The sequence below is a fragment of the Thamnophis sirtalis genome, unplaced genomic scaffold (genome assembly GCF_051295495.1).
Source record: "Thamnophis sirtalis isolate CommonGarterSnake01/CBP01778 unplaced genomic scaffold, rThaSir2_p1.2 scaffold_4, whole genome shotgun sequence".
NCBI lineage: Eukaryota > Metazoa > Chordata > Lepidosauria > Squamata > Natricidae > Thamnophis > Thamnophis sirtalis.
In genome coordinates, this window is record NW_028261384.1 from 113,544,310 (window position 1) to 113,567,331 (window position 23,022).

General features: G+C 41.2%; 2 protein-coding genes across 2 annotated transcripts; both read right to left on the minus strand.

The window, feature by feature from the left end:
* Nucleotides 1–1,451: 1,451 nt before the first annotated feature.
* LOC148046259 (vomeronasal type-2 receptor 26-like) lies at nucleotides 1,452–13,946 on the minus strand. The gene is made up of 4 exons (XM_087711967.1): nucleotides 13,198–13,946; nucleotides 10,074–10,295; nucleotides 9,175–9,301; nucleotides 1,452–2,347 (listed from the first exon to the last, which is right to left on the minus strand). Exons 1-4 carry the CDS (start codon nucleotides 13,510–13,512, stop codon nucleotides 1,452–1,454), a joined length of 1,560 nt encoding a protein of 519 aa, XP_087568093.1. The 5' UTR covers nucleotides 13,513–13,946.
* Nucleotides 11,355–13,152, minus strand: LOC148046260 (vomeronasal type-2 receptor 26-like). Its single transcript, XM_087712171.1, has 2 exons — nucleotides 13,138–13,152; nucleotides 11,355–12,434 (listed from the first exon to the last, which is right to left on the minus strand). Exons 1-2 carry the CDS (start codon nucleotides 13,150–13,152, stop codon nucleotides 11,355–11,357), a joined length of 1,095 nt encoding a protein of 364 aa, XP_087568297.1.
* Nucleotides 13,947–23,022: the final 9,076 nt, after the last annotated feature.

The following is a 23,022-nucleotide window of genomic DNA, read 5'->3' on the forward strand; positions in this document are numbered from 1 at the left end:
GGAAATAGAGATATCAGAGTCCATCGAACAGTCCAAGACATACACAGATAAGACAGTTATCAATGTCTTTCAGTTAATGGATAATCCAAATAAAATAGTGCAGTATCATATAATCAGTTCAGTACTCAAAATTTTGCAGTTGCAAAACTTACAATAGCTCATGGCACTTCCAGCTTCCCAAAACACTCAAATCAATCTAACAAAACAGAGAACTAACAGTCATTCTTGCTCCCTCTTATGGCCAATTGAGGAAAACAGCAACCAATCACATTTTACAGTATGTTTAAAGAAACAAGTACAACATTGTTATATGATTTATATATTGCCAACCCAACCATTAGAATTATATTCCTAACATATATTGCTTCCTTACTTCATTGTATGGTTACATCTTTGCTAAGTTTAATAGTACTATTTGTTTTTTAATATTTTGACATTTTGTATTGTTATATTTATCTTGTTGTAATTTACCTATAGTTGCTTGATGATGAGATGGAGGCATATAAATTTAATAATAAATAAAAATAAAGTGACGTACTGAAGAAACTGGATTATTTTCTCCAAATCTCTGTTTTTTAAAGCTTCATTTATTTCCCTAACTTTGGGGTTCCATCGTTATTTCAGGCTGGTAGGCTTTGTCTCAAATTTCTATTTTTCTAAATCTGCTTATTCTTTTCATGTTGCTTTAGGTTGGTAGGAATAAATAAATTGCTGAGAGTTTGCTAAGGGCACAAAATTACTGCTATTGCATATATTGTTTATATTCTTCTATCCAGAATCAGGAAATCCTAAATTTATTTCTCTAATCCCAGAAAACAAGATTGGAATCCCATAAGCTTTATGTTCCCAGTGATGGTTTGAGGACCAAATAGAAATAAAAACACCCATCATAAAAATGCATCAGTATGGTCCACTGATGTAACAAACACTTGATACCTATTGTCACACCAACATCACATAACATATGCTACCCATTGAATTACAAATTGTAGAAAGTGTCAAGTCAGCCACCCTCAGCAACCAAGAAAGAAACCACTTAACTCCATTTCATAGAATTAAGAGTACTTTTACTGGTTATGAAAAGATAGCAGCTAAGCAAAGCAAGATCTGAGGCAAAAGCCTGTGAAATCATACATATCAATATGTGACCCAACCCCCTCCATCTGGTAACCCCATTCCTAGTCCAATCTGCAAATCCCTCAGGTGTCATGTGAGTTCCATCTTCAAAAAACATCGTCAAGTTGGTGTACAGGACAGTTGGCCTTGGCAGGCCCATCCACTATCTCCAGCATGCGCAATAGATGGTGAGAACAAAAACCCCTTTTTACAATCTCTCCTGTACTTAAAACTTCCCTTCCCAAATACCATCCCCCCTCCCCATTTCAATGGAAGCCGAAAGCAAGTAGAGAAACAGAGGCTGATAGTAAGTCACTCATAAGCTTTATTCAATGTCATCTTCTTATTAGGTATTGTTTATTGTTCAGCTCAGGCCTCATAATAATTATATAACATTTGGGAGAAAAGATGCAAACTAGAAGCCCAGCACCAGATGTTAAGATAGAAAAGATCTCCACAGCAATCATGTATTTTCCTTTGGTGCTTAGATAGGTTGGAACAAAAGAGATCCAAACACTGCAAAAGACCAACATGCTGAAACTGATAAATTTGGCTTCATTGAAACTGTCAGGTAATTTCCTGGCCAAAAATGCCACTATGAAACTCACAATGGATAGAAAGCCCATATAACCCAGAACGCAATAAAACATAATCACTGACCCTTCGTTGCATTCTAATACAATTTCTTCAGTTACCAAATGCAAATCCTCATCTGGGAAGGGTGGAGTAGTCCCCAACCAAAAGGTACAAATACCAGTTTGAACAAATGAACAAGAAAAAGCAATGGCGATAGCTAGTCTTTTCCCTAACCATTCATTCATTCTGGATCCTGGCTTGATAAGCATGAAAGCTAAAATGACTGTGATGGTTTTTGCAAGGACACAACAGATAGCTGCTGAAAACACAACGCTAAACACAGTTTGTCGGAGAAGACAAGTCACTTTATTAGGCTGACCAATGAAGAGCAATGCAGAAAGGAAACAGAGCAGAAGGGAGATGAGAAGGCTGTAGGTCAGGTCCCGGTTGTTGGCTTTAACAATGGGAGTGGCATGGTGCTTTATAAATGTTCCCAGCACCAAAACTGTGATTAATGAAAAGAAAAGTGTTGCAGTGCATAAGCAGATACCCAGTGGCTCTTTATAAGACAAAAATGTTACAGTTTTGGGAATACAAAAATCACGTTTTTTGTTCGGATATGTTTTGTCTGTGCATTTATAACAGTCGTTCATATCTGAAAAAATGGAAAAGAAATATAATTTAAATCTCATAGCTCTGTTTTAAAATCAGCATTTGTTTGTTTGTTTGTGTAATTAGTTAGTTAGTTAGTTAGTTAGTTAGTTAGTTAGTTAGTTATAGCTGCACTTCTCACACACTTACAAGTTCAAAACAAGGAATCCCACCAGCTCCCAGTGCCCAAGGAAAACATAGACTCCATTCACTGCGAGCAATAGCAGAGCTCAACCAACCCCTGAACCAAACACCTGGGAAAACAGCTAGATCTTCAGTGTCTTGTAAAAAATTAACAGAGTTTAGGCCACCTGAACCTCTGGAAGTAATGCTGTTCTATGGGACAGGTGATACCACTAAGAAGGCATGACTCCAACAAAATTACATTAGTAGAAAAGACCTGGAACATGGTCTATCTACTCTATCTAATGGGAAAGGTAGAAACAATGAAGAGATGTGGTCTGGTCCTATGCCATGGAAGGCTTTATATATGATGACAAGCACATTACATATAAAGTGAATTGTATTTGGTAACCTAAATCAGACAAGTAATGATTTCAGTAAAAGAGAAACAAATGATATTATAATCAATATATGTTTTCGTAGATTTTCATGGGTGTAGGTATGCTGGTCTTGTATCGGGTCTTTTCCTGAGGTTAATCTCTAAAACTGAACACTTTAACAAGAGAATAATTATGGAAGCTATCAAAATAGAGAAATACTCCCACAACATAACCCAGCCGTTGCAGCACAAAACAACAACTGACACACAACCAGCGCCAATCAGCACCAATCCACCAATCATGATACAACCACACAACCAATCATTCCACTCACTGAAACAATGCCAACACTCCACACCGCTCCCCAAGTTTTATAGAAAGACGGCAGCTCCAACCATGCTTTAAGACCAAAACCCAGCCTGAAGATGGCAAGTGAGACCTCACCGAAATTTTGCCGTGACAATCTCAATCTTACATGGGAAAACACCCGAATACAACAAGACCAGCATACCTACACCCATGAAAATCTATGAAAAAAATATCTACCTCTACTTACCACTACCTCCATATATAGAGAGGCTGGAGTTTTCGGCTTAAAGTGTGGTTTGAGCTGCCGTCTTTCTATAAATCTTAGTGGGAGTGTGTGGAGTGCTGGCATTGTTTCAGTAAGTAGATTGATTGGCTGTGTGGCTGTATCATGATTGGTAGATTGTTGCTGATTGGTGATGGCTGTGTGTCCATTGTTTTGTGTTTTAGCGGCTGGGTGGTGGGTGGGGCTTGTTTGTTTACCAGGGCTGGTTTCCAGATGTCTCGTAGGTGGGCTGTCACTCTGGCTTAGATATGTTGATGACACTTTTGTGATTTGGCCACACAGGAAAGAAAAATTGGACAACTTCCTCACAAATCTCCTAATCTACAAAAAATCCAATGGTTCCCTAGGACACACCACCTACTGGAAAACACACACACACCTACTGCTATTTAAATGCACAATCCCAAAACCACCCTGCACAGATCAACTCAGTAGCCAAGACCCTCATCTCCAGAACCAAATGCCTAGCCAACAAAGACCACCTGAAAACTGAATTACACACTCTCACAAACGTATTAATCTCCAATGGATTCCAAAGAAAAACAATTACCAACCTAATCCAAAGGGAGACTCCCCTCAAAAACTGAGACACAGAACAGGACAACTGCATCACCCTCCTCCCTTACACCAAAGGCACCATAGATAAAATCAGCAAAATTCTCCACAAACACAATATCAAGACAGCCTTCAACACTGACCAAAAAATACCCAACATCGTAAGAAACCCCAGACAAAATCCAGCTAGAAAACCAAGGAGTCTACCAAACACCATGCAAAATCTGCCCTGTAACATACATAGGACAAATGTACAGGAGAATAAATGCACACATCGCAGAACACAAGAATGCAGTCAGAAAAAAAGGGAAAAAATGCCTCTCTTTTCAAGCACCTTAAAGCTACAGGACATGAAATTAATTTTGAAGGAACCAAATTAATCTCCAAAACTGAATACTTCAACAAGAGAATAATTATGGAAGCTATCGAAATAGAGAAACACCCCCACAACATAAATAAACGTGATGATACCTCTCACCTACCAGACATCTGGAAACCAGCCCTGGTAAACAAACAAGCCCCATCCACAACCCAGGCTGTTACAGCACAAAATAACAATGGACACACAGCCAGCATCAATCAGCACCAATCTACCAATCATGATACAGCCACACAGCCAATCAATCCACTTACTGAAACAATGCCAGCACTCCACACACCCCCACCAAGATTTATAGAAAGACAGCAGCTCCGACCATTCTTTAAATCGAAAAATCCAGCCTGAAAATGGCGAGTGACAAACTCTGATTCTCCCAGAGTTCTCCTTCTTCAGACGAAACTTTTTTAGTCTCCAAATAGCACCTTTGTTAACAGGAGATGGAAATGCTGAATTATATTTCAGATTGTTTATTCTTATGGAGCTTCACAGATTTCCTTCCCCACAATTTGATCCAAAAATTTTCTTTGAGATAGAAGTGGTTTTTTTAACTATCATTGAACAGTTAGAAATTGCATATGTGGGTATAGTAAAAACAACACAGGAAATTTAAAATAATTGGGATATTAAAAATAAGAAAAAAGAAAAGGGAAGTTATATTAACCTGTAAAATAGCATGGAAAAATCATAAGATAATAATTTGAGTGGACAAATTTTCTTCTCTTGTTCACTGACAATCAGAACACTTTTAATTGTTTGACAGATATTTTGCTGTGCCTGATATAATCTGAGCAGTGATGTGTGGTGAGGGTTACCGTTGGTGAGGCAAGAGCGCAGCAGTGGCGAGAAGCAATGTCCCCACCTCTGTGTCTGACAGCGTCTCGCGTTTATGGTGGACATAAACGTGAGATGCCTGTCAGACACAGTGGCGGGGGTGTTGCTTCTCGCTGCTGCCACGCTTTGCTGCCTCGTCCCCCCACCTATTCCAATGAACAATCCTGCAGCCAGCCCAACACCGAGTGGGGAGGAGGAGGAGGAGGAGGAGGAGGAGAGCGGTGAGTCCTTGTGCCGGCCGGCAGGCCAGGCAGGGAGCAGGTCGGGCCGGGGGGGTGGACTGGCTAGCTGGGGAGGGGGGATCAGGTAGCCCCCACCGCTGCTGACAGCAGCTTTGGTGTCCTGGCTCCATCCAAGCTGCTTCTCGCTGCCGTTGTACTCCAATGTCTTGCTCCCCCCGCCTCCTCCGACGAACAATCCTCCACTTTCTTCAGCTTGGATGGTGCCGGGACACCCAAGCTGCTGTCAGCAGCAGCAGAGGCCATCTGAGTGGCCATGATCCCCCCTCCCCATCCAGCCAGCCCACCCACTCCCTGCCCGAACTGCTTCCCGCCTGGCCAGCTGGCCGGCACAAAGACTCACTGCTCTTCTCCTCCTCCTCCTCCTCCTCATCTTCCCTGCTCGGTGCTGGGCTGGCTGTAGGCCGGGGCAGTGGGAATGTCGGCACTTGGCAGCTCCCGTGATGCAAAGTGCCCGGAGGGGCACTTTGCATCGCAGGAGCTGCTAAGGGCCAGGTCTGCAGCAAAGGCGCCAAGGCGCCCAGTAGAAAATGCCAGCCAGAGAAGAAATTGCTGCTGAAGAAACAGCAGCTGGCAGCCCAGAGCAACCTCTCCAGAATCACGCTTGATGGAAACTGCTAGATTGCGCAGTCGCTCAACTGCCCTTGCATAGGCATGATTCGCTGCTCCAAGATCAGGAGGTGGGAGAATCAGTGCCTCCTTTGCATACAATTTTTTTTTCTTTTTAACCCTTTCTTAACTTTTAAAAGGCAAAAAATTCCTTATGCAAAGGAGGCCCCGAGTTCTCTGGCCTCCTCCCATAGTTAACACTGAGCAGATACCAAGCCACTGTGACTTGGAATCTGGTAGCAACTACCCTGGCTTTAATTATTTTTAAAAAATTCTTTAAAATTCTTTCCTTTCCCTCAGGAGACTGGTGAGGCCCCAGGTCCCCTGCCTCTAGTGACTGCACATCCCTGAATCTGAGCATGTACTCTTCATAAGTACAAAATTTGGTCTGAAAGTTTCAGATAGTATGATACACACATTAATATTTCTGCCTGATAAATCTTTCAAAAGAAATGAAATAAAATGTCTTTTAAATATAGAAATTACAATGCTCTACATTCTCTTTTGCATGAGATCCATAAAAATTAATTAGAATTGATTGATTAATTGATTCATTAATAGATTCATTTTCATTGATTGATTGAAACAATGGATGGAAACTAATCAAGGAGAGAAACAACCTAGAACTCAGGAGAAATTTCCTAACAGTGAGAACAATTAATCAGTTGAATGGCTTGCCTTCAGAAGTTATGAGTGCTTCATCACTGAAGACGTTTTAGAAGAGACTGGACAGCCACTTGTTTGAAATGGTATAGAGTCACCTGCTTAAGTATAGGGTTGGACTAGAAAGACCTCCAAGGTTCCTTCCAACTCTATGATTCTATGTTCTGATTGAATGATATCAAGTTATTCTGGACTCTTAGCAATCACATTGAAAAAAAAATTTCCCCATGATAATTTGTCCCTAAACTTTCAGGTTTTTAAAAGTGCAATCATCACCATTTAACTGAGTCCAAAATTGGGAGGAAGGGGGGGGGGTACATGCACTTGGGGAGGGGGGGTTGCATGCATAGAATTGTGGGTGTGGGCCAGTGACGTGCGGTGAAGTTCACAGCCGGTGAGGCAAGCGGGCAGGACCTCTATATTCTCCTCCCCCCACCCCTCCAATCTAGGCAGGACCAAGCCACTCCGGAAAAAAAAAACCTGCCCGCCTCTTGCCTTTGAAGGAGAGGAGGAGGAGGAGGAGGGCTCCTGCTTGGGGAGGGGAGGTTGGACAAGCTGAAGGGTTCATCTCCCCATCGCATAAGGATCGGAGGGCTTGTCTCGGAGCCCGCCTCTCCGAGCGTGTGCTCGCTCGCTATAGCTGGGTGAGGGGGGCGGCGGGGGCTTTAAGGCAAGCGTCTGAACACAAGAAATGAATAATCTCCCCGAGCAGCCTCACACACCAGAAGCACCGAGGAGGGCAGCAGCGACTGGCGTTGACAGAGCCCCCTACCTCCGCCCACCCTCGCGCGCCAGGATTTTCCTTGTGGCATTTCACCATCCACCCCCTCACCCCAGCTGCAGCTGAGGAGAGGGAGGAAAGCCAAGGAGAGCCCCCCTTTCCCATGCAAAGCCCCCTTAAAGTAGAGAACAAGCCCGCTCTATGGCGGACAGGCGCGCTGGCACTTTAAAGTGCATGCCAGCACTTTAGCTTGTCCCTCGGCCGCCATTCAGCGAAACATGTTTCACTGAATGGCGGCCGAGGTCTAAACTGCCAGCTTCCCTTCGCGCCGGCCCGCCATTCAGTGAAACATGTCCTGGTTTGTGGACGGGCTGCACGCTTGCACTTTAAAGTGCATGCCGCCCGGCCACAAACCAGGACATGTTTCGCTCTATGGCGCACTGAGGCGGCATGGCTTTAAAAAATTAAAAAATGAAATGAAAAATAAAAAATAAAAAATGAAAAATAATAAATGAAAAATGAAAAATAAAAATAGATGTGCTAGCCCACACACCAGCAGAGGCAGGTAAAAAAAAAACCACACACACACGCACATACACATAATAAAAACAAATTACATTTATTTACATTACAAATAAATTGAATTCCTCCCCCCCTCCCTCTGACCCACATACCTTCCAGCTGCATCGAAAATGCTAGATTTGGTCTAGCCAGGGCCAGGCAGGCTAGGCTAGTTGCTGCTAGAGTCACCACGTGGATGACTCTGCTTAAACATTTTAAAATAGGCTCTAAACAAAGTGCCCTCTGCAGGAGGAGGCGGGAGTATCACGTGCCTCATTTGCATACATAATTTTCACGTTTTAACCCTTGGTTGACACTTAAAAGGCAAAAAAATCCTTATGCAAAGGAGGCCCATAGTTCTCTAGCCTCCTCCTATTATCTGCACTAAGGAGACTCAGAGTCACTGTGACTTCGAGTTTGGGAGCAACTACCTTGGCCTTTTTAATTATTTTGAAAATAGTTTCTTTTCCCTCAGGAGACTGGTGAGGCCCCACCTCCCCTGCCTCTAGTGACTGCACGTCACTGGTGTGGGCATGAACTTTTGGCACACAATGGGAAAAAGGTTAGCCATCACTGTCCTATACTATTGTGAAAGATGGATATTGATGCTGTACAAATATTCAAGGGTGTGATTTGTTTAGTAAACATTGAACAAGTCATCTCTTGAAACTGGTTCATATTGAAGTATGCAAAACTGTTTTCTTTGCATATCCTTGGAGAAGCCTGTTGTTTGGATTTGTCAACTGGCCAATGGGACAAAAGAAGAAGTTCTGAATGATTCAAATGACAGAATTACATCAAAATAAATTGCATTGCTTCTCCTCGAGAGCCGAGGTGGTGCAGTAGTTAGAGTGCAGCACTGCAGACTACTTCAGCTGACTGCAGTTCTGCAGTTCGGCTGTTCAAATCTCACCGGCTCAAGGTTGACTCAGCCTTCCATCCTTCCGAGGTGGGTAAAATGAGGACCCGGATTGTTGGGGGCAATATGCTGACTCTGTAAACTGCTTAGAGAGGGCTGAAAGCCCTATGAAGCGGTATATAAGTCTAACTGCTATTGCTATTGCTTTGCTGGGACAAAGAAATTCATATTGTCTCTGTAGTACAAGCTTATTTGTCCAGGAAAGTCTAAATAATTTTGCACAGATTTAATTAATACATTTGCACCAAATATGCCTTACCTTTCTCATCAGCTATCTTCCCTTCCGGACATGGGATGCAATCATAACAGCAAAATGGTTCTCCTTCCTTTACTTTCTTGCTGGATCCCGGAGAACAGCTTTCACTGCACACAGAAATAGGTTGTGTCTAATTAAAAACACAGTAAAAATATAGTATAAGTATATTTCAAATTGTACAGATACTACCATAAATCCAAGGTACTAGACAAAGTATCACTATGTTTATTTGTACTTGATATGAAGATCTATATTTTTTTCTTATTTTTCCTTTTTTTCCTTTGCAGTACATTCTACTTTTTACTTTTATTTTTTCTGACTTTAGTTGGTATTATATTTGTATTATAGCAGTAGACTTATATACCACTTCATAGGCCTTTCAGGCCTCTCTAAGCGGTTTACAGAGAGTCAGCATATTGCCCCCAACAATCTGGGTCCTCATTTTACCCACCTCGGAAGGATGGAAGGCTGAGTCAACCCTGAGCCGGTGAGATTTGAACCGCTGACCTGCTGATCTAGCAGTAGCCTGCAGTGCTGCATTTAACCACTGCGCCACCTTGGCTCTTACTTTTTTAGAAAAACAATAAATTGTTTTTTTAAAAAAACATTAGCCAGAATATTTCTGGGGGGAAAATCTAACTAAGTTTCATTTCAGGGATAAAATTATATTTAAAAAAAATAAACCTGGAAGAGGAACAGATATAAAGCTCAAGCCATTAAGGAAGTTCATTACATATAAATCCATCACATACCTAATAACACTGTGTACAGAATAACACTATGACCAATATTCATTCTCTCCCCCTCCCTCTTTCATCTTCATTGATAAAATATAGTAAAATAGATTAACTATTTCACTGATTTCCTCAACATCTCACATTTTAGTAGCTGAATCTTCTTACCTGATTGAACCAACTATGCCATGTGATAGCATCCTCCCTGATGATCAGCTTTTGATCTGCTGGAGTCTGAGGATCCACCCTGCCAACCTTCACTCTTGATTTGTTTGAGGAAGTAATCCAATTGATCACGTCAAATCCAGCAACTACTTCTCCATTCTGATTGAAGGCAATTTTATCCCCAGCACTGTTGTTAAATGAGACACTTTTCAGAAAGGGATGGAGCTGGATTGAAGGAGGAAAAGCAAAATTTAGAAGAGGCTGTAAAAAGTCTTTAATGGCATAACTAGAAAAAAGCATGGCTTCTTTGATGATGGAGGAAGCCTAGTGGAAGAAAAGTATATTTTATGAAGCAGAGATGCCAAAGAAGTAAACTAAATTGGATGATCCTAACTAAATCCTATGGATTTAAGAAAAATTTGATCAATTTATATTTTTCTAGACAGTTACCAAGTCCTAATGTCTAAAGCTATACATAGCTATACATAGACTGGAACATATTTGAATATGTTTCATTCTGTTGTTTTTGTTGCTATTGCTGTCATTATGACTGCTATAGTTAAGATTCATTGCATAGTCAGCCAAATGTTCCAAATGTATTTGGCATTTTATCCACTTTTGAGTTCTTTCAAAGGACCTGGGATAGACAGAGTATTGATGGTGTTAGAAGTATTGTTGCAGGGTATAAACTGTTGGAGCAAAGCTGTCTTTTACCATTGACTGATGGTGCCTTTGTCAATTCCGAATATTTAACTGGTGCTCCAATTGTTTTGGGATATCACCCAAGGTGCCTATTGCTATTGGTACTACATTTGCTTTCTTTTGCCATAATCATTTTATTTCTATTTGCAAGTCTTTATATTTTGTTGTCGTCTTCAGTTTTTTTCTCTTATATTTTGCTGTGTTCAGGTACTGCCATGTCCTGTTATAATTATGGCCAAATTAATGTCCATAGTATAATTGAATGAACATTGACTCTTATGATTCAGACCCAGACAAAGAGTCACAAATGTATTTCCATAAAATGTATGTTGTATTTGTAAAGAATTTGTAAAATTTCCTGCTCTAAATTCAGGAATGTGACTGACCACTGAAATACTTTTCATTGTGATATGGGATATAGGGCTTTCTGAGCAATTAGGATCAACCATACATTTGGGCTGGGCTTGAGTTAGATGTGAGCAACAGTAATATGAAGAATAAGGCATGAGAAGAATATGGAAAGCATGATGAAATGAAAGTATGTTAAAACTAATACTGGGAAGGAAAGTATGGTGTGTTCAGTCATACACAAAGTTTTCTAAGAGCCAAGTAAAAGATGTGAAAGAAAATTGAGCCATCCAAGATCAGAGGAGGTAGCGAAGTTTTTGGTCTGCTGAGGAGTGAGCCTGATTCAAGATCAGGAACACTAGACAGATACAAAAGAGATACAGTAATAGACAAAGTTTCTTTCAGCAAATTTGAAACAGGAATTCTGAGTTTTAAATTTCCTCCCAGCTGGGTGGGTCTATGTAGTACCTGCCAAAATTGTATACGCTGTCCTTTCCTGTGTCTTTTCACCATTGTTTTTTTGTCTTTGAATCTGAATAATGACATTTGCAGAGCATGAGCTACTGCATAGATGGTATTGTAGAGGCTATAGCTATGGCCAGTCATGCTCATTTCAAAGAATGAGTCAGGAAGGCTCTCCAGCTTCTCCTTCCCTGAACAAATATTCTTCATGTAATTGCCTCCAGTTCCATTTGGGAGCCTACAATTGAAGGCAACTTCCCAGAAGGTCTTTATAAAATCATCTTCAGGTACATGGAAAGGATTTTGTCTCTCAAGAAATTGGGAAAATCCTGGTATGTAACTAACATGAATTGTGAAAACTAGGGAGCCATCAAATAATTCTTCATTCCAGTCCTTTTGGTAGATGAATGAAGTTTGTTCCACCTGAGCTGTTCTTATCCACACTTTACCTTGAAGTGTATGGTCCTCCAATAAAATTGCAATCCATCTAAAATATGTCATAGAATAAGATTCTCCATAGGCCAAAATGATGTTTGCTTTTGTCTGTATTAGTTTATGTCGTATCTTTTCTCCCTCTTTCATCATTTTATCAAATGCAATAGCATATCTTAGTGTAGGGATTCTTTCAATGAGGGCAAAACAAACACCCTGCTGTGAAAACATTTGAACAATGGTTTGTAGAAATCTTTCTCCATTTTCATTATCCATCACAATGATCCCAACCCATATCCATCTGAAATGCAGGAGCAAAGCAAGAATTCCCTCATACTGAAGAGCCTCCTGAGGAATCATTTGATAGGAAGAAATGCTTTCAGCTTCCTTATTTCTCACAGAAGCAGGACTATAGATCAACTGAATATTTATATGTAAAGGAAAAGATTAAAAGAATACTTTACATTTTGCTTTCAAATATTCAAAAACCTTCACTCTCAGCACCTACTTTAAGTATTTTTCATTAATTATTCTTGTACTTTGATTGAGTGGAAAATAAGAAAACACTACAAGTTGTAGGTGGAAGGTTATCATACAAATGAATGTTTAAGTAGATGTGTTATAATTTTAGGAATGCAACCTTTGTTGCTTTTCTTTATTTTCTCTATATTTTATTTATCCTGATTTATTCCTATATGCATCTGTTATTTATGCTTCTGAAATACAACACTTTATTTTACCTTTACTAAATTTAATCAAAATATTTTTTTAAAAACACTTCATATACTTTATTATTTAAACTGAGGAAATACTAACCAGCCACAAAAGTCAATAAATTTTCAGGATCATTGTTGCAAGGAATATTTGAAAAGATAAACACTTTATACAACATATGAATTATCTATGTTAAAGGTTAGGAATATATAATTTTGCAAGTAAATTAAAAAGAATTTAAACATTGGCACTGGTTATGAAAGTTAGCCATAGGATCAGACCTTTGCTTATAACAAAAATGAAACCACTGATTTCTAATACTATTATTTAATTTGCCTCTAATTTTATGTGCTTTTAAATTTCAGTGTCCAATCCATAAAACAGAATCTATATAGGCAAACACTCATACTGAAGGCATCAACATACTGAACATATACATAGATTATTAATGAAAGCATGTAGACCTTACCTGTGGAATCTTGTAGGTATTTACAAGAGTTGCAACATGAAGGGAGGTTTGGGCATCAAGACCACCAATGATTGCTATAACATTATTCTGAGCATTGCATGAATAGTTGGGGACAAATTTCTCAAAAGAAGATATAAGAAGTAATGTGGCATGATAAGTCCACTGTGCATTGAAATAACTGTCATAAATTCGGAAACCCAGGGTAAGATTAGTCAAGATCAGAGGTGTTTCATTGATTTCCTTTACTGCAAATGTCAAGGCCAGGATATGCTGATAATTCTTAAGCAATAAACTAGAAGAAGAATTACAACTCATATTGGAAGTAAAAATTACTTTTAAAAAATAATTGTCACTATCACTGATCTACATTATGTTCATTAGAAGTTATTAGTATTTAATCTGTTTTTTATGGAAATCATTAACATAAGGTATGATAACCATTAAAAATCAATCTCAATAAGGTTAATCAGTATTTTATATAAAATGAATATTTGCAAGTATTTGCAAAATAATTATTATTCTAGCAATGGAAGACAAGGCATTTTTCTACTCATATCCCCAATTTTGTATTATACACATTCATTCTTTATAATATTTTAATTCTACTAACTGTCTATTAATAAGTACAGCAAAAAAACATTTCAATTTTTAATAGTGATAACAGAATAAATTGAGAGTAAGAAAAATTCAATTTATTTAATATTATAAATGTGAACCTCATGAAATAAGCTGTGATATATCAATGCAGTAATTTACATTGGGGAAATAACATCTGGCAAAATTTGTCACTATATTCCAAACATGTGGCTCTGCCTTATGAAGTTGGCTGCATGACTGATTTACTGCCTACCCAAATGACCTTCCTTAACTACATTAATATTATTCCTTACTTGAAATCATCAACTGATGCTGGCAGAGGATATTCTATGAACTCTATTTCATTATTAGATAAAATGAAATTTTGAGATACAACAACACCAATTATGTAGTCTCCTTCTTGATGATACTTGTGGATTGGGTTGTGTGGATGATTGATTCTGCATCCTACAAAATAAGGCTCGCATGTTGTATGAGGAATCATCACTAGTAGCAAGAGGTGTAATACCATCATCCTAAGTGAATCTTTTCTCATTATTTTTCCACTTATAATACCTTCATAACAGTCCAAAATTATGGTGAGTTGATATTAACATGAATTTATCATGTTCAATTTAGAGAGTGTAAAGGTTAAACCACCAGCCATATCCTTGTCTATTCTTCACTTGTGACAATTAGTAGACAAAGCTATGCATTCTCCATAACCCATGTTGTTATTGTAAAATGGATTCCATAGAGGAGGACTACAAAAACATTAATTATAGCAGTCTATAATTCAATAATTAAACAAAAAAGCAGTCTTCAAAAAATACACATGAAAATTACGGAAAAAAACAATTGTTGTCACATATTCTGAACAGAAGTCCTCTCTTCTACTTAAATGGAAAAGAATGGCCAGAATCAGAATAGAGCTGGAAGGTACTTTGGAAGTTTTCTAGTTCAACTCCCTGCTCAAGCAGATCTTATACAGTTTCAGACAAGTGACTTTCCAGTCTGTTCTTTAAAACTTCCAGTGATGAAGCACTGACAACGTCAGAAGGCAAACTGTTCCACTGGTTAATTGTCCCAATTATTAGGAAGTTTCTCCTTAATTCCATGTTGCTTCTCTCCTTGATTAGTTTCCATCCATTGTTTCTTCTCTTGCCTATAGGTGCTTTGGTAAATAAATTGACCCTCACCTCTTTGTGGCAACCTTGTGGCAATATTGGAATACTGCTATCATGTCCCGTCCCATCCCCTAGTCCTTCTTTTCTCTAGACTAGCCAAATCTGCAATCATTCTTCCTATGTTTAAGTCTCCAGGCCTTTAATTATATTACTTGCTCTTCTTTGCACTTTTTCCAAAGTCTCTACAACTTTTTTTATAATATGGTGACCAAAACTGGATGTAGTATTCCTGGTTTGATCTTACTAAAACTTTATAAAGTGGTACTTCATGTGATTTTGATTCTTTCTATCTGTTTAAAAAGCCAAGGATTGCATTAGCTTTTTTTGGCTGCTGCCACACATTACTTGTTCATGTTTTCATGATCGTCCATTAGGACTCCAAGGTCTCTCTCATACTTATTGTTTTTGAGCCAGGTTTTGCCTAATCTGTACTTGTACCTTTGGTTTTTCTTGTCCAGGAAAAAAAAACCTTGCTTTTCTCCACATTAAATTCCATTTTGTTGGATAGGGCCCATTGTTAAAGTCTTTTTAAAAAATGATCCTGAGCTTGTTTTCTGAGTTATTTGCTATTTCTGCCAGTATAGTGTCATCTGAAAATTTGATGAGTTCCCTTTCTATTTCCTCATCTACAGTAAGTCATTTATAAAGATATTAAGAGTGCTGGGCCTAAGATACAACCTTATGGTACCCAACTGCTTACTTTCCTCCATGTAGATGTAGTATCATTAGAAACTACTCGTTGAGTATCTGAGCAGAGTTTTTCACAAACTTATTATTTTGGTGGTAATCGTGCAGACTAAAATTATAAGTGAATAATAAAATTGTGCTCTATAAATATTGCAACATACATGCTGAAATATGAGGAAGTGGTATCATAATATATGACTACTGATCTTTACTGATTATCTTATAACTTTAATGAAGTCTTTCCCACAGTCAGCATTTCATGAGTGGAACTACATTGACATATGTAAGTGGCTCCTCTCAAAGTTCCCCCTTTCTTAATTAGTTTTCAATATAATTGGCAGAAATTATGACTAGATTAAATAAAAGAGTAAAATGTATTCATAGCACTGACCATCAATGTGGTGTGGCAGAAAAAAACTAAATGGTCCATGTGCCCCGTAAATACATTCATAATTAAGAACAGATATACACATTGGGAAAAGAAGACCTTCTTCCCCAATAATGAAAGTTATAACATTTAAGGAGAGATAATAGCAGTCCTTTTCCACACCACTTAAATGGATAGTCTTAGCTGCTATTGGACACAAAGTGATGGAGGTAACAGAAAGGAACATTTGGATTTGGATTGGATTTATTTCATTTATATGCCGCCCTTTTCCCCGAAGGGGACTCAGGGCGGCTCACAATTCAGTCAGGGAAAGGGGTACAGACAGGGGATAAAAAGACGAACATAACAGTACACAATTTAAAACACACAACAACCATACCATTCGAGGAGGGGGGCAAAAGCTCTTTAGCCCCAGGCCTGTCAGAACAGCCAGGTTTTAAGGGCTTTGTGGAAGGCCTGGAGGGTGGTGAGGGTTTGAATCTCCACGGGGAGTTCATTCCAGAGGGTCGGAGCAGCCACAGAGAAGGCTCTCCTCCAGGTAGTCACCAGTCGGCATTGGCCGGCGGATGGAATTCGGAGGACGCCTAATCTGTGGGATCTGATTAGTCTATTGGAGGTAATTGGCAGCAGGTGGTCTCTCAAGTACCCAGGTCCAATACCATGAAGGGCTTTATAAGTGACGACTAGCGCCTTGAAGTGTATCCGAAGACCAATAGGCAGCCAGTGCAGCTCGCAAAAGATAGGTGTTACGTGGGTGAACCGAGGTGCACCCACGATCGCTCGCGTGGCTGCATTCTGGACAAGCTGAAGTCTCCGAATGCTCTTCAAGGGCTGCCCCATGTAGAGCACATTGCAGTAGTCCAGTCTAGAGGTCACAAGGGCACAAGTGACTGTTGTGAGGGCCTCCCGGTTCAGGTAGGGACACAACTGGTGCACCAGGCGAACCTGGGCAAATGCCCCCCTGGAAACAGCCGACAAGTGGTGTTCGAAAGTCAGCTGTGGGTCCAAGAGGACTCCCAAATTGCGAACCCTGTCTGACCCCCCCAGCCTGAGAGATGGAAAACTTGGCCAATTAGTAGGAGGGAAACACACCAGCCACTCAGTCTTATCCGGATTGAGTACAAGCTTGTTAACCCCCATCCAGGCCCTAACAGCCTCGAAGCACTGGCACATCACGTCAACCACTTCACTGAGTTGACACGGGGCGGACAGATACAACTGTGTATCGTCCGCATACTGATGGTATTTTATCCCGTGCCGTCGAATGATCTCACCCAGCGGCTTCATGTAGATATTAAACAGGAGGGGGGACAGGACCGAACCCTGCGGCACCCCATAATTCAGGGGCCTAGGGGTCAATCTCTGCCCTCCGACTAACACCGACTGCGACCTGTCCGAGAGGTAAGAGGAGAACCACCATAGAACAGTGCCTCCCACCCCCACCTCCCGCAGTTGTCGCAGAAGGATACCATGGTCGATGGTATCGAAGGCCGCTGAGAGGTCAAGGAGCACTAGGACGGAGGCATGACCTCCATCCCTGGCTCTCCAGAGATCATCGGTCAGCGCGACCAAAGCGGTTTCCATGCTGTAGCCAGGCCTAAATCCCGACTGGAAGGGATCTAGATAATCGGTTTCCTCCAAGGACCGCTGGAGCTGAAAGGCCACTACTTTCTCAACAACCTTCCCCACGAAGGGGAGGTTGGAGACTGGACGATAGTTGTTTAAAACAGCTGGATCCAAAGATGGCTTCTTCAGGAGGGGTCTCACCACCGCCGCCTTTAAAGTGGGGGGAAGAACCCCTCCCGAAGGGAGGCGGTAACAACCACCTGGATCCAGCCCCGTGTCACCTCCCTGCTGTTAGCAACCAGCCAGGAGGGGCACGGGTCCAGCACACATGTGGAGGCACTTACGGCTCCCATGGCCTTGTCCACGTCCTCAGGGGTAACAGCTTGAAAATCAATCCAGTGATGTCCATCCCGATTCTCCCCTGGTGCCTCGGCTGGCTCTGCACAATTGGAGTCCAGGTCCGTCTGAAGCCAAGCAACTTTATCCGCGAGGAATTGAACATAGTGCTCAGCTCTGCCTTGCAAAGGATCGCCTGTTTTCCTCCTGTTTAGGAGGGAACGGGTTATCTTGAACAAGGGGGCTGGGCGCGACTCAGCGGAAGCTATCAGAGAGGCAATGTGTGTCCTTTTTGTCGTCCTGATTGCCCGGAGGTAGACTCTGATGCTGGATGTTAAGAGCGCTCGGTCTGACTCAGACTTACTGGATCTCCATCGTTTCTCTAGGCGTCTCTTACGGCGCTTCATCTCCCGGAGTTCCTCAGTAAACCAAGGAGCCCTCCTGGATCCACTGCCTTGGATTGGCCGTAAAGGCGCAATCCGGTTAAGAGCCTCTGCCACTGCTGAATTCCAGGCAGCAACCAGAGTCTCCATTGGACTGCGGGCGAGGGTATCAGGAACAACACAAAGCTCTGTCTGAAAGCCCAAAGGGTCCATAAGGCGCCTGGGATGGAACCACCTAATCGGTTTCTCCTCCCTACAGTGGGGGTTTGGTCTCCGAAAGTCAAGCCTCAGTAGGTAGTGGTTCAACCATGACAGGGGTAAGGTCTCGCTAATCCTCAAACCAAGATCACAACTCCACTGCTCCAAGAGGAATACAAGGTCGAGTGTGTGACCCGCCGAGTGAGTCGGGCCCCGAATTACTTGGGTCAAGCCCATGGCTATCATGGAAGCCATGAACTCCTGTGCTCCATCAGAGTGTTCACCAAGCGAAGGCAAATTGAAATCCCCCAGAACCATAAGCCTGGGGAACTCAATTGCCAGCTCAGCTACTGACTCGAGGAGCGAGGGGAGGGCTGCTGCAACACTGTTGAGAGGCAGGTACGTTAACAGCAAGCCCACTTGACCCTTGAGGTCCAACTTCACCAGCAAGGACTCACACCCGACAAGCTCCGGAGCAGGGATCCTACGAGGTACTAGAGACTCTCGGATAACAATAGCCACACCCCCACCCCTTCACTGGGGTCGCGGCTGATGAAGCACCTGAAAACCCTCTGGGCACATTTCAGTGAGGGGGACTCCTCCCTCCGGGCCCAGCCTGGTTTCAGTAATACATGCCATGTCTGCCCCCTCATCTAAAATTAGGTCCCGGATGAGGGGAGCCTTGTGAACTACAGACCTGGCATTTAGTGACAGCAGCCTGCGACCAGGGTCCTGATTACTCACACCATCTGGCCTTGGAGTGGGACTCATAGGGCCGGAAGGAGGGATCTCTGTAACATAGTGAGTCCTCCTTCCCCGGTAATGGCCAGCCCTAAAGTCCCCGTCATATCTGCCCCTCCCTGTTAAGCCTCTAATGCTCCGGCCCACTCTCGTATCCGTAGTCCCTCCACCCACCCGCATAGCCCCCGCATTTCCCCACAGGCCCTTCGAATCAGTCATCCTGAGATTGGAGTAGGCCCAGATCCCATCAACACTTCTGCAAAGCACTCAGTGTGGGGGAACCTGGTTCCCATCCCAATCTCGCTTACACCCCCAAACACTCACTCACACCCCTACAAAAATTTAAAAATACAACAATATAATATAAAAGGGAATTAAACAGTTAAAAAGTTAAAAAGTGTGGGATCATTCAATCAAATACATACGTACCACATGCACTCTCCATACAAAAAGAAAAAATTGCGCAGCTATTAAAAGATGTAAAAAATGTGCAAGTTCGAGTAAAGTTTGTAGGTGGGTTCGCAAAAAAGTCCAGTCCGGTGGGGTTCCCAGACATATAAATATAATATAAAGAGGGAGAAAGATTTTGTCTTCTCTCTTCTTGCGTGATAGATGGTAAAGATGGTATAGATGGTATTGGAATAGAAGCTCCAAAGGGGCTAAGATGAAGTCTCTTGACAACAATGGGTGGCAATGATCATACCAGCCAGGACCAGATCGTAAGTCCAATGTCCAATGTCCAGTAGCCGTGAGTAGGGAACCATATAGTAAAGTCCCGTATGAGTAAGAGCAAACCGAGGGCCAGGGAAGAGAGGAAAGGCCGCACTGTAGAAAAGGCCTAGGGAGTAGACTAAGGGGCCGTGGCAATGGCCGCAAGGCCAACTGCCAGGTCTTATACCGTCCCATATCAAACCAACTACCCCTTTATAAAGTCAGCCAACAGAGTCCAAAAAGATTCCAAGGAAACAGGGCCAAAGATGTCGAAAAATGCCAAGAGCATCCAGTAATGAGATCCGCCAGAGTAGAGGAGGAGGGGGGGCGCGTAGAGAGACTACGGCAGCCAGGGGGAAAAACCAGCTGCCTTGTCTCATCCAGCATCGTTCGAATCACCCATCTCCTTTGGTAGAACAATCATCCTTAAGACCATTGGAAAAAAACCTTTTGACTTCTAGAGGATATTTGTCTACTTACAAGAGCCATAATCATGGCCAACTTCATCCTATTAAATGATTATCCTTAAGAGTGATAAACTTGCTTAAATCTTAATACCTTCTAGGCTGGGTTTCAAAAAAATTTAGAACCTCTTCTGTAGGTGTTGCCTGCTTTATGGGAGTGGCTTGCTGGCCATGTGACTGGGTGAGCATGGCCAACTTGTAAAATGTGGTGAAACTCACTTAACAATGCTCTTGCTTAGCAACCACAATGTTGGCTCAGAAACTCTGGCATTTGATGCACGCAAGTCTTAAAGCTGTCAAGTTACAAGACCCTTGCACCCCTAACCCTTGAGAAAAAAACCCAGTGTGTTCAAACTTGACAGCTTTAACACTTGTGGACTTCAACTCCCAGAATTCCTCCTCTCACACTTCATCTTGATGATGTGTGGATGGGCGGGGGGAGGAAGGTGGAACTGGTTCTAAAAGGCACTGAAGATTTGTGGAACCTCTTCTATAGAAGAGATTAGAACTAGCAGGAACCCACCCCTGCTTCTAGGCCTACTCACTCATTGATACTAGATCCTTCATTAAAAATTAAACTTTTGCCTTTAATCAGGCACGGTAATCAGATACAGGGTTGCTAGTCAATTTCTTTAAATAGTCTATATGCAAGTAATCGCACACACTGTATAGTCATTAAAATTGCTGAGTCTATAATGCCAATTAGACACTACTGTTTTTTACCTAACTAGGAGCCAACGATGCTACATTTCCTTTCAAATCATATATACAATTAAAAAATATATTATTAGGATATCAGAGAACAAAAACAAGTTGTCTCCCTTTTTAGAATTTTCAACTTATTTAGCCACTCTTGAGATTTTACACTTTTCAATCCAGGCCAGAAGACAATTGCAATAGAAGAAAATATACTGTATGTAGGTCAATGTGGAACCAAGTATCATATACTTGGTCTCTATGAATTTGGTTGTTTGCTTGCAGATGTTTAAATACCTGACTAGTTGATAAGCCGAGCCGAGGTGGCGCAGTGGTTAAATGCAGCACTGCAGGCTACTTCAGCTGACTGCAGTTCTGCAGTTCGGCTGTTCAAATCTCACTGGCTCAAGGTTGACTCAGCCTTCCATCCTTCCGAGGTGGGTAAAATGAGGACCCGGATTGTTGTTGGGGGCAATATGCTGACTCTGTCAACCGCTTAGAGAGGGCTGAAAGCCCTATGAAGCGGTATATAAGTCTAACTGCTATTGCTATAAGGTAATAAAACATCTGCAACTAAACCAAAACCAAAGAACAGCATATATGCCGCTGAAGACCAATCCTGTTGAGACCACCATTCCAACATCAAGAGAATGAAATAATCCTTCCTATTTTTAGATGACCTTCCATACTCAGTTAAAGTACCTCTAAAAGAAATTGCAAAGGACAAAACAAAATTCTTCCACCAACTTCTCTTACCCCCTCATATTCCAACTCAGCTTCTAATTGTCTTCAGAATGTTGTAATTTCCCAACTGGTCTTCAAAGTGAAATTACAAAAGAAAAAAGTTTTGGGTCAATACTACCAGTACGAAAAAATAATAAAAGCTGCACACTTCCTCAAGCAAGAGTTTTGTCTAATTAGTTCTCTCTGAAACCATAATACTGACCAACTTGCCATACAATAACTTTCCATCCATCCATCCATCCATCCATCCATCCATCCATCTATCCCTCACAAATAATCAGTCTATCCTTAATTTTACCTTTCAGTCTTTGTTCCCAGTGAAAATGGCATAGGTAACTTTCTAGTTCCCTCTAAGATTCATGATCAACCAGCCATATATCATCAAAAACAAAAGAACCCATCTTCTATAAAATAGAAGTAAGTCTCCCTTCAGGATCTCTACCTCAAATCTAGCATTTGCTCATGAATAAAGTACAAGGAACAGGACTCTTACATTCAATATCCACAGCAAAAGGCCAAAGCAACCTAGTATATGTCAGAGGATCACAATCAACTAGAAAATTTCCTGAGAAAACCAGAAAATTTTCTTCATCCTTGTTCCCTTATGGAGGACATTGGATATGCCATTCCCATCTACAAAATTGTTTCTTTTATGATGCAGAACAGTGATCAGATTGTCTAGTATCCTGCTTTCCATCTCCATTCTGCCGATGTTACATATATTAAAAAGTTAAGACTGGAACAGCCAAAGATCATTCTCTTTTTAAAACAAAACAGTAAGTAATTATCATAAACTGATCCAAAAATCATTTTCTATGGATAGATGGATGGATGGATGGATGGATGGATGGATGGATGGATGGATGATAGATAGATAGATAGATAGATAGATAGATAGATAGATAGATAGATAGATAGATAGATAGATAGATAGATAGATAGATAGATAGATCTTTGTATCCTTTTACTCAAATTTGCTCTGCACAATTAGTTTAATTTGAGATATTTGTGCTTCCTATGATCTAGACGAAGTGTTTCACTGAGAGTGTGCTGAATGTAAATTATACTTGAAATTACAGTAATTTGCCAACAGAAGATTCATATGAAAGACATCCTGCATTTGTTCCTGTAGAGCATGGGTGTCAAAT

Bases quoted from the DNA above. Each gene is read 5' to 3' on its own strand.
- LOC148046259 (XM_087711967.1), bottom strand. From the start codon at position 13,512: ATGAGTTGTAATTCTTCTTCTAGTTTATTGCTTAAGAATTATCAGCAT. The intron at 9,302-10,073 runs GTAAGAAGATTC...GTTTTTAATTAG, and splicing joins GGCATAGTTGGTTCAATCAG to ACACAACCTATTTCTGTGTG. The intron at 2,348-9,174 runs GTAAGGCATATT...CCATTTTTTCAG, and splicing joins GAAGATAGCTGATGAGAAAG to ATATGAACGACTGTTATAAA.